This window comes from Lithobates pipiens, unplaced genomic scaffold, assembly GCF_037356315.1.
Source record: "Lithobates pipiens isolate NorthernLeopardFrog02 unplaced genomic scaffold, aLitPip1_a1.2 Scaffold_23, whole genome shotgun sequence".
NCBI lineage: Eukaryota > Metazoa > Chordata > Amphibia > Anura > Ranidae > Lithobates > Lithobates pipiens.
The window spans coordinates 103,743,681-103,762,454 of record NW_027507785.1 but is presented as its reverse complement, the minus strand read 5'-3'; the positions used below and the strand labels follow the sequence as shown (position 1 = coordinate 103,762,454).

The 18,774-nt window shown below is 39.6% G+C and overlaps 1 protein-coding gene across 1 annotated transcript in view; it reads left to right on the top strand.

Moving 5' to 3' along the window:
* The window catches only part of SYN2 (synapsin II), a 480,921-nt gene that overhangs the window by 453,932 nt on the left and 8,215 nt on the right, over positions 1 to 18,774 (top strand). The window contains exon 12 of the mRNA XM_077452122.1: positions 13,190 to 13,430. Within this exon, the coding sequence (XP_077308248.1) occupies positions 13,190 to 13,430 (241 nt within the window). The remainder of the gene's footprint in view (positions 1 to 13,189; positions 13,431 to 18,774) is intronic.

Below are 18,774 nucleotides of genomic sequence, written 5' to 3'. Positions count from 1 at the left end.
GTTCCAAAACATCTGGGGTGCCAAGGTTCGCCATCACTGAACTAGATCCTTCCATTCAGAATCAGTTTGCAAAGGACATGGTGAAAAAAACAGCTATTTCTTCAGAGCAGAAAAAGGTAGGAGTCTGCTACAATATTTGTTAAAATCCTTGCAACTGGCAGGGCTCATCGAGAGGGGATTGTTTTTTTTTTTTTTTTTATTAACAAAAGTGGAATTCAAGTCAATATTATGTTATGTTAAACACTGATCCATTGGGTATAAACCTGCTGTACACATATACAGCTATTGTAAGCAGTACTGCTTTACCAGTTTATTAAAGCAGACAATAAAGTGTTTTGTCTTAATTTGCTACTACCTCTTGTGTGAATGTGCTGAGAGCTTTGGAGAAATTCTCAGTTTCAGCATTGACCACTAGATGAGGAAAATAGCATAGTGGTTAGTGCGTGTCTTTTCTCACTATCAGCTGTCAGGATTTGCTGGAGAGGATTATGGGTTTTCCCCTTAGAGCTTACTCACTGATTTTTGCTGACAGGGGTACAGCCCATGAAGTTGTTCTGACTTTAGTTGATGTTTTATTAAATTAATTCCATTATTCTTTCAGATTTGGTGTTTGGTAAGCCTTTCAGAGTTTTTTTTATTATTACTTTAAATAAAAAAAAAAAAAAGTGTGCTCATACAGTACAATATAATATGTGTGGTTATCCCCTTACACTAAATTTTACCTGCTAAGCTTTAGTTGCAGCTCTCAGCACTGGTAAAACCCAAGAAACACGGCAGCGGCCCTGTTTGTGCTGAAGAAGTAAACATTACTCTATTACACTAATTCACTAAAAATCCCGTTTTATAATTTATAACAAATATAAAGATTAAAAAAAAATTGACTTTCCTGGTTGTAGCTGGTGTAAACACATTCAAAATCATTTACCAAGAGCAAAGATACAACAAGAAGAGGAGTAGAAACTCCTGATCTGAATACATGTTCGATGCTAGCATCTCAGACAACAAGGAAATATTTTCAAAAGGTGATGAACAACGGCAGCAAACTTTTTTCTTGCCTTTAAAACATGATAGATGATATATGGTAAGGGAGTCTCTAAGATTGTATTCAGACATCATGCTGCCCTAGGCACACAATATTGATGACATTCTTTTGAACAAGCTCTATTCCTTGTATCGTGTGGTTATTTTTTTAAATACAAACTGATGTTAGAATGTGATATTGGAGGTAGCCTACAGTCTGGTTGTATGCAGAGCTATATCTCAACTGCTTAGCACACCAAACGAGCAATGAAAGATGGCTTCCTATTTTCTGAAATATTGCCTTCAGTCCTTTCCTCCTACTGTTGTCTTACTAAATTTAGCCAAAGATGTCTTGAGGTGGGCAGAAAAGAGAAGCACAATTGTAAATTCTGAGGAATATGGTTGCCCCCTCTAACCTTGCTGACTTCGGGAATGCCACACAAGTCCCTTAAAGTGAACCTGTGACCAGACTATGGACATTCAAGTATTTTCATATTTGCATTAGGCAAGAATGAGCTTTAAAACACGCTTTCACTGACCTCAATACCTATAGGCACCATGGAGCAATCCATCCTTAAAGTTCATAGCAGAAGCTCTGAAGTTGTCAAAGTTGATTTCTCAGCAGCTCAACTCACCCTGTTGTCCTTCCCAGAGTTCCTGCTCTGTATATTCATTACAGATTTAAAGGCTGGAAGGCTGCTGTGTCACTGCTGTGAGAGGGGTGCAGTGTGAGCTGAGCTGGTTTAGATAAGCATGTCAGTTCTGCTATAAATTGCTCCACAGTGCCTGCAGCTGTTAAGGTTAGTGAGGGCTTAGTTAAAAGCAAATTTACTGTTTGCAACCACTTAAATGCTTATATTCCAGCCACAGGTTCACCTTGAGATAAATATATATATATTTTTTATCTATAACTAGATAGTGTATGTGACAGAGCTAAATTGATGCCACCATTTACTGACTGTGCTTGTGATATCTGTTGTAAAATGAGTAATGCTTCCAGTGAAATAAGATTTTAATTGAACCTGAATTATGTGAACACTGTAATAAACACAACACACTAGCTTGATCCTATAGAATATTTATTCTTCTTAATCTGTTGAATTAATGCCCGATAGATACATTTGAGTTTTGGTTTGAAACATAATAAATAGATCTTTTGGTATGTACGATGATCATTAGCAATTGTATTCCTCACCACCCACAGGGTTCAACAAAATTAACACTAACCAGATGCATGTGTGTACATGAACCTGAATCCCTTACTGATACCCCCGCCCCAATTCTGCCCTCCCCAATCCATCTGGCAAAATGTGTTTGTATCTAACGTAAAGGTTTTAGAATAATGTTAATAGTTGGGGAGGCAAACAAGGTATATTTAATAACTATAATATGATTGTTATTTGCAGCTATGAAGACATACTGCTCAAACTACTGTTATCCTTTAATTTTAGACAGCATTTCAGATTTTATGATGATTATTAGAACATTAGGAGAACTTCAGTGAGCCATAGCTAATTCGCTCTTTTTAAAGATTTTATCTGCCAGATCCACTGCATAGTGTTGGGTTCTTCTAAAATGTTAACTTGGTTACTTAAGTAGGAACATCTTTTCTCATATGATCCAATCAGATGTGAAATAAAATCTGAAATAAATCTGTGTGTGAAGGGAATAAGTAATAAATACATCGGCAGAGACTATACCGGTATATACAGGGTGCCCCAAAAGTCACCATACATAGGGAAAATGGGAAATTGTAGCGTAACGTACCTTTATTTACGAATTATTCATTACAGAATTTTACCAAATATTTACAAAATATTTTCTACGTGTTGTCTTTCTATACACACGTGTAGCCTTCTCCCCTACCCATGAGGAACACGTTCTAAGATGCATGTTGTTATGCAAGTAATTGCATTTCAAATTAGTTCCTTTAAATGATCCTTGTTTCTAAGCTTTTCCTTGTATACCATGGATTTTAAATGGCCCCACAAGAGAAAAAATCAGGGAATCGTGCAGGCCATTCCAGCGACCAATCCACAAACGTGGAAACTGTTGATCCAACAATCTCCAAACTTCCATATGCTGATACTATAAGATGTGGCCACATCATGTTGAAAAGATGAAAACTCTTCATCTTAATTTAAGAGACAGCATTATGTTATCCTGTAGCACATTTAAATATAATTTATATATATATATATATATATATATATATATATATATATATATGCCAGGGGAAGAACTCCAGTGAGAGTGGGGAGGAAGTGAAGGGAAAGGATAGCCATATTCTGGTGGTAGGGGACTCCATTCTTAGTAGGACAGAGAGGGCAATCTGTGACAAAGACCTGAAGCGCCAAACTGTATGCTGTCTACCAGGCACTCGGATTCGGCACATAATGGATCTGGTGGACAGATTACTGGTAGGGGCTGGGGAAGACCCAGCTGTCATGGTGCACGTTCGCAGTCAGAGGCAGATGGAGTGTCCTAAAGAACGATTTTAGGGACTTAGGAGCTAAATTGAGGAAAAGGACCTCCAAGTTAGTATTCTCAGGAATACTACCTGTACCTCAAGCCACACCAAAAAGGCAGATGGAGATTAGGGAAGTAAACAAGTGGCTGAGGAGCTGCTGTAGTAAGAAGGGGTTTGGGTTCCTGGGGAACTAGGCTGACTTCTCAGTCGGTCACCAGTTCTATAGAAGGGATGGACTGCATCTAAATGAGGAGGGTGCAGATCTGCTGGGAGTGAAGATGGCTGAAAAGTTAGAGGGATTTTTAAACAAGGTGACGGGGGGAGGATGCAGAAGTAGAGATAGTCAGCAATGAACATATTCATGAGGTCAGTATTGGGGGCATTATGGGTAGGTTGACTAAAGCACATAAACCCTGAGGTAAGTATGGTAACAAGTCCTATTTGCAATCTTGGAACACCCAGTAAGAGGACAGTATGCAATCGGTCTAAACTATGGGGCATGTTCACCAATGCCAGGACCTGGCGGACAAGATGGGTGAACTAGAGATACTGTTGAAAGACTAGAATTTTGATTTTGTAGCAATTTCAGGAGACCTGGTTCAAAAGCTACCATGATTGGCTGGCAACCATTCAAGGGTATTCCCTTTATCGCTGGGATAGAGAGGGTAAAAAAGGGGGAAGGGTATGCCTATATATCAAGAATAATGTACAAGTGAATGTACAAGTGAATGTGAGAGAAGTCATAGTGGTGTAGTGGTTAGTACTCTTGCCTAGCAGTAAAAAGGGTCGCTGGTTCGAATCCCAACGACGACACTACCTGCCTGGAGTTTGTATCTGTGCCTGCATTGGTTTCCTCTGGGTACTCCGGTTTCCTCCCACACTCCAAAGACATGCTGGTAGGTTAATTGGCTTCTGTCCAAAAATTGGCCCTAGTATATGAATGGGCACCTTGGATTGTGGGCTCACTCAGGTTGAACTGGATAGACTGGTGTCTTTATTCAACCTTACTATGTAACTATGTAATAAGGGAGCTAAGGTGGAGGTGGAATCCTTATGGGTAGAGCTCCAAAGGGATGAAGCTAAGGGGAAAATAATACTGGGAGTATGCTATAGGTCCCCTAACCTGAAGGAGGAGGGGGAGATAGACCTCCTATCACAATTTGGATTAGCAAGGATGAGAAGTGTTATCATAATGGGGTATTTTAATTATCCAGACATGGGCTGGGCCGGAGGGAACCACACATTTAACTAAGGCTAGCCAGTTCCTAAATTTCTTGCAGGACAATTTCATGGGTCAGATGATAGACGCACCAACTAGAAACAAGGTTTTACTAGATCTACTGATTACCAACAATATATACCTGATCATGGATGTGGAAATACGGGGCAATTTAGGAAATGCCAATCACAGGTCAATTGGCTTCAGTATAAATCGCTCAAATAAGGAACACAAGGGGAACACAAAGATGCTGAATTTCAAAAGAGCCAATTTCTCTAAACTACAAACTTTGCTACAAGATCTAAATTGGGATAAAATCTTAGAAACAAAGAACACGGAGGAGAGATGGGTTTTCTTTAAGAGCATATTAAATAAGGGCATTAGCCAGTGCATCCCATTGGGAAATAATTTTAAAAGAGCGAACAAAAGTCCTGGATGGCTTAACTCCAATTTAAAAATGCTTATAAACGCAAAGGAGAAGGCCTTCAAAAAATACAAAACCGAGGGATCATCATCAGCATTCATGTTTTACGAAGAATTCAACAAGATATGCAATTAGGGCGGCTAAGATAGAACACGAAAGACACATAGCGGAGGAGAGAAAAAAAAATCCCAGGAAATCCTTTAAGTATATAAACAGTAAAAAAGGGAGGACAGACCATATTGGCCCAATAAAGAATGATAAAGGACATCTGATTACAAAGGATGGGGAGATGGCGAAGGTTTTGAATTTATTCTTCTCTCCAGTCTTCCCGAGGGAATCGGGGGGCTTCAGTAACCAAAACTGCAGTGTTTGTCCTCATGACACATCACAGGAAGCCCCCTCATGGCTAACAGAGGACAGAATTCAAAATAGATTCGGGAAATTTAACAATAATATATCACTGGGACCATATAGCTTGCGCTGAGGGTACTTAGTAAAGCCATTGTTCCTAATTTTTACTGACAGTCTACTGACTGGAATGGTACCAGCTGGTTGGAGAAAAACCAATGTAGCATCAATATTTAAAAAATGGCCAAAATACATTCCTGGGAATTACAGACCAGTTAGCCTAACATCAATAGTATGCAAGCTCTTGGAGGGGATGATAGGGGACTATATACAAGATTTTAGTAATGAAAACGGTATCATTAGCAGTAATCAGCATGGATTCATGAAGAATCGTTCTTGATAAACCAATCTATTGACCTTCTATGAGGAGGTGAGCTACCATCTAGATAAAGGAAGGCCTGTAGATGTGGCGTATCTGGATTTTGCAAAAACATTTGACACAGTTCCCCATAAATGTTTACTGTACAAAGTAAGGTCCGTTGGCATGGACCATAGGGTGAGTACATGGTTTGAAAACTGGCTAATAGGGCGAGTTCAGAGTTTGGTGATAAATGTGGAATACTCAGAATGGTCATGGATGGATAGTGGGGTCCCCCAGGGTTCTGTGCTGGGACCAATCCTGTTTAGTTTGCTCATAAATGACCTGGAGGATGGGGTAAACAGTTCAATCTCTGTGTTTGCAGACAACCTTAAGCTAAGCAGGGCAATAACTTCTCTGCAGGATGTGGATACCTTGCAAGAAGATCTGAACAAATTAATGGGGTAAATGAGGTTTAATGTAGTAAAATGTAAAATAATGCATTTGGGTAGCAAAAATATGAATGCAATCTACTCACTAGGAGGTGAAAATATTGGGGAAACTAGTAGATGATAGGCTCAGCAATGGCATGTAATGCCAAGCTGCTAACAAAGCAAACAGAATATTGGCATGCATTTAAAAGGGAATTAACTCCAGGGATAAAGCAATAATTCTCCCACTCTACAAGACTTTGGTCCGGGCTCACCTGGAATTTGCTGTCCAGTTGTCACCAGTCCTCAGGAAGGATGTACTGGAAATGGAGCGAGTACAAAGAAGGGCAACAAAGCTAATAAAGGGTCTGGAGGATATTAGTTATGAAGAAAGGTTGCGGGCACTGAACCTATTCTCTCTGTAGAAGGGAGAGGGATATGATTTCAATTTACAAATACTATACTGGTGACACCACAGTAGGGATAAAACATTTTTGCGGAAGGGAGTTTAATAAAACACGTGGCCACTCACTAAAATTAGAAGAAAATAGGTTTAACCTTAAACTGCGTAGAGGGTTCTTTACTGTAAGAGCAGCAAGGATGTGGAATTCCCTTCCACAGGTGGTGGTTTCAGCGGGCAGCATCGATAGTTTCAAAAAACTATTAGATAAACACCTGAATGACCGCAACATACAGGGATAATGTAATACTGACATATAGGCACACACACAGGTTGGACTTGATGGTGGACTTGTGTCTTTTTTCAACCTCACCTTCTATGTAAATATGTAACTATATATGGAGTTTTGGTTTTGGTCCGACTAGAGGAGAAACACCAGTTTAGATTGGCACCATATCCCAAAAATTTAAAGTATGAAAAGAATAAAGGGGAAAGTAGGGATTTTAACGGTGCTTTGGGTTGATAGTCCCAACAACAGTATAATAGCAGAAGAAAAAAAATATGTTTTTAATATAAATTTTATTAAAGCCAAGGTTAAAATTGGTTATACATAAAATATGACAGTAGTTTACATAGGTGGTCTTTGAGATCAAGAGTACGTTGAACAGAGGTGTTTGTTTGTTTGTTTGTTTGCACATTAACCCGACATGTTTCTCAGATATGCTTCTTCAGGTGATATGCAATTTATCAACAAAGACACTATAGATATATAGAAAAACACAAAAAATACAAAACAAGAATTATTAAATGTTAAATCAATAATGAGAGCACACCATCCGATCGACACCACAGAAAATGAACAGCGCTTACCCCTCACCCCTGCAGTAAGTGGATACGGTGAGGGGTAAGCGCTGTATTTACTGAAGGGGAGACAGTTGTATTGCAGAGGGACCCTGCTAGCGTATAGAGTATAGTAGAGAAAAGTATTTCTCCTTATTCTGGCAGCCCTAGACATAACATGCATGTAACCCTTGCAGTGCTCCCAGGGTGGGGCTTGTGCTAGATTTTTTCTTCTAAATTCCAATTCTGGAGTTGGGCCTCAAAACACTGTTGAAGAAGCCTTTTAGTTTGCTAGCTTTCCATTTTTCAGTAATGGTCAATAGGACATTTGGAAGGTTGCAAAGGGCAGAATCAAGCAAGGCTTTTACAACTTTTGAGAGGGGAACAAGGGACACCTATTAGCAAAAGTATGTAGGGATAGGACTCACACCCCCCCCCCCCCCCCCCCCGCCAAGTCCAATTAAGGGAGAATTATACCAAAAAATTATTACTACCGGTAGTTAAACCCACAAGTGCTTTTTTTTACCACCACTATTCCTTTAACCACTTAAGGACTGCCTCACACCAATATACGTCGGCAGAATGGCACGGCTGGGTACAAGCACGTTGCCCTTTAAGAGCCCAGCCGTGGGTCGCGCGCTGCCGCCGGCGCACTCGCGACCTGGTCCTGGGCTCCGTAACATACCCGCGGGACCTGCGGACCTGATCACCGCCGGTGTCCCTCAATTGGGACACAGAGCTGAAGAACGGGGAGAGGTAAGTGTAAACAAACCTCTCCCCGTGCTTCCTAGTGAGCTTGTCACTGATCGTTTGTTCCCTGTCATAGGGAATGACGATCAGTGATGTCACATGCCAAGCCATGCCCCCCTACAGTAAGAAACACACATTAGGTCACACTTAACCTCTACACTGCCCCCTAGTGTTAACCCCTTCACTGCCAGTGACATTTCTACAGTAATTAATGCATTTTTAATCGCACTGATTGCTGTATTAATGCCAATGGTCCCAAAAATGTATCAAAATTGTCCGAGGTGTCCGCCATAATGTCGCAGTTACAATAAAAATCGCTGATCGCCGCCATTACTAGTAAAAAAAAATTATAAATAAAAATGCCATTAAAACTATCCCCTATTTTGTAGACGCTATAACTTTTTTGTGCAAACCAATCAATAAACGATTATTGCAATTTTTTTTACCAAAAATATGTAGAAGAATATGTATCGGCCTAAACCTAAATGAAATATTTATATATTTTTGGGGGATATTTATTATAGCAAAAAGTAAAAAATATTGAATTTTTTTCAAAATTGTCACTCTATTTTTGTTTATAGCGCAAAAAAAAAAAAACACAGAGGTGATCAAATACCACCAAAAGAAAGCTCTATTTGTGGGAAAAAAAGGAAACCAATTTTGTTTGCGAGCCATGTCGCACGACCGCGCAATTGTCAGTTAAAGCGACGCAGTGCCGAATCGCAAAAAAGGGGCCTGGTGCTTTAGCTGCAAAATGGTCCGGGGCTTAAGTGGTTAAACTGGCTTTTGAAATTTACAAATGCAGCAATTTAAAATTTGGATAAAAGGTTTAGCGCTGGAAAATACCTTTGAAAGATAAATGGTGCATTTTATATACAACTATATAGATTTGACCAAAATGAGGGACAAATGAGGATGATAGAGGGACAGATGGAGTTCCAAATCAGGGACATTTGGGAGATATGTTTTTACAGGTAAAGTCAACTTTTGCATATAATGTCAGCTCAGCTGCCTGTGTCCGTATATCTTTCTAACATTTTCACTAAAAGTGAAATGCTTTTGCATTTTGTCATCACAATCTCAGTTTAAATTGCCAAGATTTTGGATTTTCTTTAAAGCACTGTGTGAACAGTAGTTTGGTAGGCCCAGGTTATTTCATCTTCCTAATCACTCTCAGCAATGCCGTTCATTCTGGATTTTACCAGTACAAGTGAAACTACAGTAGTTTCTCAAACAGCAGAATCAGCAGCAGCAGCTTGCTCAGACCACATGCAGACATTTCATATCGGCCACAATGTTCTTCTTAACTAAGGAAGCAGAAGCACTTCATATATATGACATTTTTGCAAATCTGCTGACCAACTTAATGAATTTCACAATCCTGCACTAAATATACAATACAGTATGTCAACTGCAACAATGTCAGCTTGGGTCATGATATTAAAATAATTTTCCTATTGTTTGAATCATATACCACAAGTTATTTAGTTATCAAATGACAGCTAAATAAAACTCTATAAGGGGAACTGGATTTATTATCCATGTGGATGAGTTTCCAGGTCAACCCAAAGGCCACTTCAAAGTTTTCACAAGACCTCTTGAATTCTACTTTAAAGTGGAAAACACAAAGAAATCTTTGCCTCTTATGCCCTGTACACACGGTCGGATTTCCCGACAGAAAAGGTCTGATCGGATTATGTTGTCGGAAAATCTGACCGTGCGTGGGCTCTATCGGAAATCCCGACGGAAAAAGTTTGAGAGCTGGATCTAAAATTTTCCGACAACAAAATCCGTTTGGACTTTTTCAGATCATTTGTAGAGAATTCCGATAGACAAAGTAAATTACGAGACCAGAGCTATTGGATACTAGCCTCTAAGTAGTCCCGTTGTACGCAACGTACACCACCTCATTCCGAATGATCAGATTTTCTGACAACTTTGTCCACCTGTGTGTATGCAAGACAAGTTTGGCAAAAAATCTGATGGATTTTGTTGTCGGAATGTCCAACCGTGTGTACAGGGCATAAATAAAATAAAAACATAATGAAAGCCATCAAAATAAAACATATATATATATATATGTATATGTATATATGTATAAGTATATATATATGTATATATATATGTATATATATATACATATATGTATGTATGTATGTGTATATATATATATATATATATATATATATATATATATATATATATATATATATGTATATATAAGGACCCAGCTTCTATCATCTTCCTGGAGATGCTGGTGCCTTCACTGTGCTTTATTACTGCCTCTGAGAAAAATGAAGGCTTGAAATCCCTTAAGAATGCATACTAATACACTGCAGGAACACATTCTCATAGGATTTAGAGCTTGTGGTTTACTTGGTCTCCCCTTGGAGATCTTCGCTCAGTGGCCCCCTGGGAACCACACAGCTTGCTCACAACAATTTTCAGTTTTTCCTAAATATGTGCGCTGCAATGTCCATTCATTCCGATGGAAAGACGGTACGTCTTTTGTCCAAACTGTGGACAGCCATTCCATAGGAATCAAGGGACATCATAGATTTTGTAGGCTTTGGAGAAGTGTGTGTGTGGTGTGCATCAGTCACACAGCAAATAAACTGTATCATAGATAAATCATAGATTTTGTAGGCTTTGGAGAAGAACGTGTGTGGTGCGCATCAGTCACACAGCAAAGAAACTGTAGGATCAGAGACATACACAGGCAAGACCTGTAAGGTTTAATTCACACATCCTAAATCAGCCATGGTGGGCCAGGTATACTGAAGATATGTGCGGAGAGGATCCCATGTGTTCTGATCAGTGGTGGCTAATTAGCCTGTACAACTCAGTAAAAGATACTGGAACTGTCCAAGGCTATAAGCATGTATATATCTACACATCCAGCAGTTACCTATAGTTGGAAATAGATGTCTGACACTGGAAGTAGATACATTGTGCCCAGGCCTGAATATCTGTCCCCAATTGCAGGTAACTGCTGGATGTGCAGACATATGAGGATACATGTTTACAGGTGCAGACAGCGCTGGCTCCTTACAGCCTGTCATTCAGTTGTACAGGCTGAACGGCCAACCTTATTAGCACACCTGGGATACCAGCCACAGATATCCACAATATACTTGCCGCAACATGGCTAATTTGGCATGTGTGAATGAGGCCTAAGTGTAAACTCCTCTTTAAGTTCTCCTTTTGTACTTCAAGAACCTGTACAAGCAAAAGAAAGAAAACTGACTTGGAAATGGTTATTCCTCAGCAAGGTAAAATGCTAGGTTGGAAATACTGTATGTCTTCAGTTTTGCAGAGGCTGCATTTCAACACTTTGTATGGACTCTAACCTTTCTATCTGTGTAGACCCAAGTCTGACCTTTTTATTGTAATTTAAAACAGTAAGCTATTTTTACATCTCGGCAATAACCATTACCCAGCGCTCAGTCAAACAAATTGTTATCTCTAGTGCAGGTATGTAGTATGAGAGTAAACACCCACCAAGGCTTAATGTTGTGTAAATAGGCACTAGAAAAGGACTGGGAAAGTTTTATATCTCCCGAAAGTTATTAAATGTAATGACATCATGGTGTAGTAAGACCAGTGGAACTGGTAAATGTGATGCATGATGCAATGTCGATAAAAGCCTGTGACAATGTCAGTTTTTAGATCATTATTGCAGGATGTTGTATTGTGCAATACTTTGCCAGACCACAAACTGATTCTGTATTTTGGTCAAATATGTACAATGATTAAATCATCAAGACACATGTATGGTATGATATTTCAGCCGAACTCCTGAATAAGCCAAACTGATTTACTTAATGGGACGTTCTACCAAAAATTGACCTTTTAACGTTCCATAGATGCTTGAGAAGTAAAATCATTTTAGCTTTATGTTGCACCAAATGCAAGTTTTCTGCCTTTTCATTCTCCTGAATGTACACCTATAGCAGCCATTGGTAGGAGGTCCACCTTGTTCAATTTTAACATAGTCTTCCTTTGACAAATTAGTATGTTTGTTACTGAACACACTGTTACTTGATATAGACAGCCAATTCATTGCAAAGCAGAAACAAAAATGATCCTAACACATCATCATATGGTATGTGGATTGTTGCCCAGGCCCTCCAGTATCTACTATACTTGGGTATAGGGGGCGCTATTCATATTGAAGTAGTGCAATGTAGAGGTGTGAAAGCTGTCTTATTTTTAAGTTATTGGGAAAGCAGTGGTAGGATTTGGAACACCCAAATATGGGTAAGAAAAACATAAATCTCAAGAGCATGAACCATGAAAGGATCCATGGCTAAGAGGACTTGTCATTGCAGTCTTCAATGGATAAAAGAAGCCAGCAGGTGATTCAGTCTGCCAGACTTCACCTATAAGTAAATATCACTTTTGGTTTGACTGATTTTTTTTAATAAGGCAGAAGACAATGCTATGTGCAGTAAACATAATAACATATCCAAAATAACCTTTCATTGTTCTAATTGCTGATGAAAAGTGAAATCTGGTTGAGCGCGCAATCATTAATATTTACACTGTCTTTTTAAAGTGTTAGCCTACTTCCAGATGATATTGCAGATAGACACTAGAGGCCTGGATAACAAACAGGTATCATATTCATTCCAGCAGTAATATATCCTCATTGGTTCTGCAGGAGAAATCAGCAATTCTGGCACATTCTTCATAATGTAGTGCAGATAAAAAAACCAGCAGGTGAAGAGATGCCAATGATAGGTGGGTGGTCTTTGAAATTCACATGCAGAGATATTGTTGCTGAATACCCAAGAGAGAAGTCCAAGGTCAATTAACCCTTGGCATCCAATAAGGATTAATTTGTTATATAATCCATATAGTCTTAGATAATTTATTGATCCTTATTAACGCTTTAACAAAGTAAAGTTTTTCTTGTGCTAAACTTAGGGGGCCCAGTGCAACCCCAAGGATTGCAAACTCAGAACCAGGAACGTCCTTCCCATGTGGACACTCAGAGGCCTCCTGGTCAAGATCTGCTTCCACAGAATGAGCCACGGATGCCATCACCAACCACAGTTCAGAAGCCTCCCTCCATAGAACGAATGTCTTCTGCTGCCAGGAACACAGAGTCACAATCCAGACATCAGATGGAGCAGCCTCCAAAAGCTGCACCTCATCCCCAGCTGAAGTAAGACCATGATACAAATAATGTGATACAGTAGTTTGCTTATTGCCAGGGATATTTGCTTATATGATATACTGTAGATTTATATATAGATATGTTATGACATGATACATTGTGACCAGTGGCTGGTATGATCTGCAGAAGTCTACTAATCAAGTATAAAATATGTGGACCCCTTGAGTGATGACTTAGGCCCCTTTCACACATGCGGACCATTTGTCCGTGTTTCATCCATCCGTTGACGGATGAAAAACGGACATCATTACATCTCTATAGAAAAACTGATGTAAGTGGATAATTGTCCATTTTCATCCCTGTACATCAGCTTCTGTCAACATCCGTTTTCTGGAACAGATCAAAGCCCTATTTTTCTTCTGTTAAAAAAACAAAACGGACAAAAAATTGATGTAAATGGACAAGCGGTCCATTCTTGCATAAAAAATGGCTCTGGTACTCAATATGGTTAGGGACTCCAGCTGGTGGATGTAAAAACAGATGACAAATTGATGTAAACTTCAACCATTTTTTCTTTGAAAAAATGTAACTGAAACGATCAAACGAATAATCCGCATGCATGAAAGGTGCCTTAAAGTACATGGCACTGACAGAACACATCATAATATTTGTAGTAATAACCTCAAAAACATTAAATGCCTTACAAGGTAAATATGCCAAACCTATAATACAATAATATGCTGACTGCAATCAATGAAAAAATAGAAAACAATTAGTGTGGCGCTGAAAACAACCAGTGAATAAATAAATAAAATATACAGTACTAAGTAGATGACCCTTAATTAAATATGCATAGTGTGATATCCTTATACACATATACTATAATTAGAAAATATCCACGCCCTGTGTATATGATCTGAAACATGCAGATAGCATTCAAAATATATAACGTCCAAAATATAAAGTGCTGTGTGTTCTGCAAACTGTCCTTAATATATCCAATAAATAAAGTGACAGTCCATCATATGTGGATAGATAAATGCTGATGTCTTCATGCAATGTGCACAAAATCCTGGTGCTCCCCTCTACCGGATGCACCCTCACCTTAAAAGCTTATAAGAAACGCCTGTGATATATATATATATATATATATATATATATATATATATATATATATATATATATATATATATATATATATCTCCACTTAGATATTCCTCCTGTGGTTCCTCCTTCCTGTAGTAAACCTGTAGCCCAAATGCCCAGTCAGAAATGACTCCTTCCTAATGGTTACCAGTGATTTCCACTCACATAAGTCACATATAGAAACAACAGAAGCTTGTAATAGTGTAATATCATTTAAAAAAAAAAAATTATTTATTCAAAAATGCGCTCACATTTCATAAAATCAAATAAACCTTTGTGCACTCATACGTGCTAGGAAGCTGGTGTCACCTGAAATTGGATCCAAAGCCCCAGTCACTGGTGTTCCCTCCATCCGTAGCTTTAATCTGGCTTTGTTGCACAGAGTGGGCTGGTAGGCAGAGAGCATTTTCCCCTGTTAGTAAGAGATGTTGGGCTGGTGGTCCTGAGTGGAGATACTTTACTATTGATACCTCGATCAGAGTGGGATCTGCAGTCAGTGACACATGTCATTGTCTAATTGAGGACATTGACAGTACTAGCCCAACCAGGTGTAGAACCCTTCTCCACTCAACCTACAAGTAGATGTCACAGCCTATCTTACAGAAAGTAGCATGTCTCATGCTAAATGACTTCCAGAATATGAAAAGTATTAGAAGATTATCAATAGTTATAATATCAAATGGTTGTTTTCCAGATAATCATGAAATGATATTTGTATAATGATATATAGCTCAGCCCAGAATTATGAGGTAAGGACAATAGAATATGGATACAAAGGCAAGGCCTGTGAATCATTCAGTATCATCTGTAAAGTGCTGCAGAATATGTTGGTGTTCTATAGGCATAAATTAGGTAATTAAATAAATAATGCAGAAAACATTCTAAACAGTTGCATTAAATGATATTAATATTTTCTCCAGTTTAAAATAATAGGCAGTATGTACTTGTCACTAGGGATGAGTCGAACACCCCCGGTTCAGTTCACGGCAGAACATGCGAACAGACAAAAAATGTTTGCGAACACCTTTAAAGTCTATGGGACTCGAATGTGAAAAATCAAAAGTGCTCATTTTAAAGGCTAATATGCAAGTTATTGTCATAAAAAGTGTTTGGGGACCCGGGTCCTGCACCAGGGGACATGTATCAATGCAAAAAAAGTTTTTTCGGGAGCAGTGATTTTAAGTATGCTTAAAGTGAAACAATAAAAGTGTAATTTTCCTTTAAATATCATGCCTGGGGGGTGTCTATAGTATGCCTGTAAAGTGGTGCATTTTTGTCGTGTTTAGAACAGTCCTTGCACAAAATGAAATTTCCCATGGAAAAAAAGTAATTTAAAACTGTTTGCGGCTGTAATGTAGTGTTGCCCCCCCCCCCCCCACCCATTTCCGGCCCTTTGGGTCTGGTATGGATATTACGGGGAACCCCGCACCTAAATAAAAGAAAAAGCCATTTGGCCCCCAGGCCCTATATACTCTGAACAGCAGTATACAGGTGGTCCCCTGGTTATAAACAAGATAGGTACTGTAGGTTTGTTGTTAAGTTGAATCTGTTTGTAATTTGGAACAGGTACATTTTTTAAGTATAGCTCCAACCCAAAAATCTATTTTTAAGCTTTTTGGATAATATAGGGAAGGGTTATCACCCCTATAACATTTGTTTTACTGTCTGTGCCCCTGTTCAGAAGATTTCAGCTCACTTTCTGTCCCAATGACAATTGAATTTAGAAAATTTTGGGTTATTAGGGAAACAAGGATTGGTGATAAAGCATCAGTGGAGACACCTTTTTCCCATATTAACTCTTACAGAAGAGAATTTCCCTTCCTAGGGGTAGATTTCCTTTCACTTCCTGTCATCTCCCTCCATTTGTAAGTAGGAGTCATTTATAAGTTAGATGTTTGAAAATAGGAGACCACCTGTATATATTAAACGGCCAGCCCTATACAATGCGGAAAATTGGGCCTTAGGTGTTGGTGGTACCAGAACACTGTAAGCACTCACAGTTACTCTGGGTGTGCGCTGGAACGGGCCCTGCTGTGAAATATTATACCAAGAATTGTAATTACATGCCCCTGTTAAACATGGACAAAAAAATTGGGCCTTAGGCAGTGGTGCTGGTGCCACAACACTGTAACCCCTCACAGATACTCTTGGTGGGCGCAGGAATGGGCCCTGCTATGAAATATTAGATCCAAAATTGTAATTACAATACAGTGCAGCTGTGGTGAAGTTGCTACTATTCTGGTGGCGTACACAGTACACAATACAGTACAGCTGTAGTGCAATTGCTACTACTTTTCTGGTGGCGTACACAGTACACAATGCAGTGCAGCTGTTGTGCAGTTGCTATTACTTTTCTGGTGGTGTATACAGTACACAATACAGTGTAGTGGGGTGTTGCAAAACAAAATATACATCATGTCCAGAAGGCAACCAAGGAGAGACAGACGCTCGCAGGCCACTAAAAGAGGGCAAGAAGGCTCTGTGTCTACAGTCAACAGTGCTGGTCATGGACATGGTGTATGGTGTATCCTCTGCCGGTAGACGTGGAGCACACTTGTCCCTCTTTTCTGCTGCTGGCCATGTTATTGAGCCATAACATGCATAAGTGTTGGTGGAGTAGATAACAAAGCCGTCCTCATCCTCTGTCACCCAGGCTCATAGTAGTCTTTCTTTCTATGCAGCTGCCAAAGCAACCTATTCCACCAGATCCTTGTCCACAGTCACTCCTTCCATAGCCCCACCATCATGCATGGAGGAGTCCCCCGAACTATTCGACCACAGCGTTGGGTACATGCTGCTGGAGTATGCGCAGCGATTTGTAGGCTCTTGTAGGCTGATGTTAGGCCCAGGTTGAGGAAGGGAGTAACGTGAGCCTAGAAAGAGGGGGTGCCCAAGAAGGACAAGAAACTGGCAGTCATGTTCCCCCAGCTGCAGTATAGTGCCAAGTTTGCTCCAGTGATGAGGAGGGAGGGGATGATGAGGTCACTGACTCTACTTGGGTACCTGATGGAATAGAGGAGGAGGATGAGGCACAACTCCAACGAGAAAAAAGAGGGGAAAAAACTGTGCTACGGAATACAACAAAAAACTAGTAACCCAAAATACAAGGTCTATCGGAAGCTGCAACTCTGATGTACACCAAATATACACAAAATCGAGCTAAGAAAAAAAAAGGAATTGCGCTAACCTATATAGACTAAAGTTGGTGTGAACCCAAAAATAATATATGTACCAATCAAAGAGTGAAAACAGCTGGAAACCTCCATTTGTTACACCTGAAAAGTAAATCACCTAAACAAAATGTGTACGTGTATATATGTGCAACACTAGCCAACAAAAATAAGATACAGCTGTGTATCTCCAGTGTTCGCATCAAAGAAAAAAAACACAGTGTACTAAATTAATAAAAATGAAAAAATACAAAGCATGAGTGATAAACTAAAACTCAAACAAGGTGCAAAACAATATAAACATAAATGATGTGGTAAACAAATGAATAAACAGATGAATATAAATTAATTAATTAATAATGACCATGTATAGTGTCCATATAATTTAAATGGAAATTAATAATAATAAATAGTGTCCATATGGTTGACCGACCACCCGTGGTGAATTTACAGTGGCTGACTGGATTCCAAACAAAAATAACTTTTCAAAGTGCGAATGTGCTCTTGCCACCACCACACATATAAGTTGGCTCCTTACCGACTCAATATGACCCCCCGTTACAGAGGGTCTCAGCAGGCAAAAATAGATTGAATGGGCATTCACATTAATGAGCTGCTTGTCCGGTCTCAAATCCTCCACAAGATTGGGCTAATGCAATCTCTGCCGTCTTTCCCCTCCCGTACACCACTCTTATAAGCAGACACAGACAACTCCAACGAGGCAGGATGTCCTCTAGGGGGCAGCTTAAGGGCAGCCACCCTACTGTATCACACCGCAGAGCTCTGCAGGTGCAGGTCACTGCCGACTCCCCGCTGATTTTGAAAAGTTCCTTGGTGTTGGCCTTTTTGGACACGTGTGCAGCAGATCACACCGTTGCTGTTTGCAACCTATGTCTGAAATGTAAAAAAAATGGCGTGGGGGTCCACCCAAAATCCATACCAGTCCCTTATCCAAGCACACAACCTGGAGGGCCACAGGAAAAGGGGGTAAAGAGAGCGCCCCCCTCCTGAACCGTACCAGGCCACATGTCCTCAGCATGGGGAGGGTGCTTTGGGGTCCCCCCCAAAACACCTTG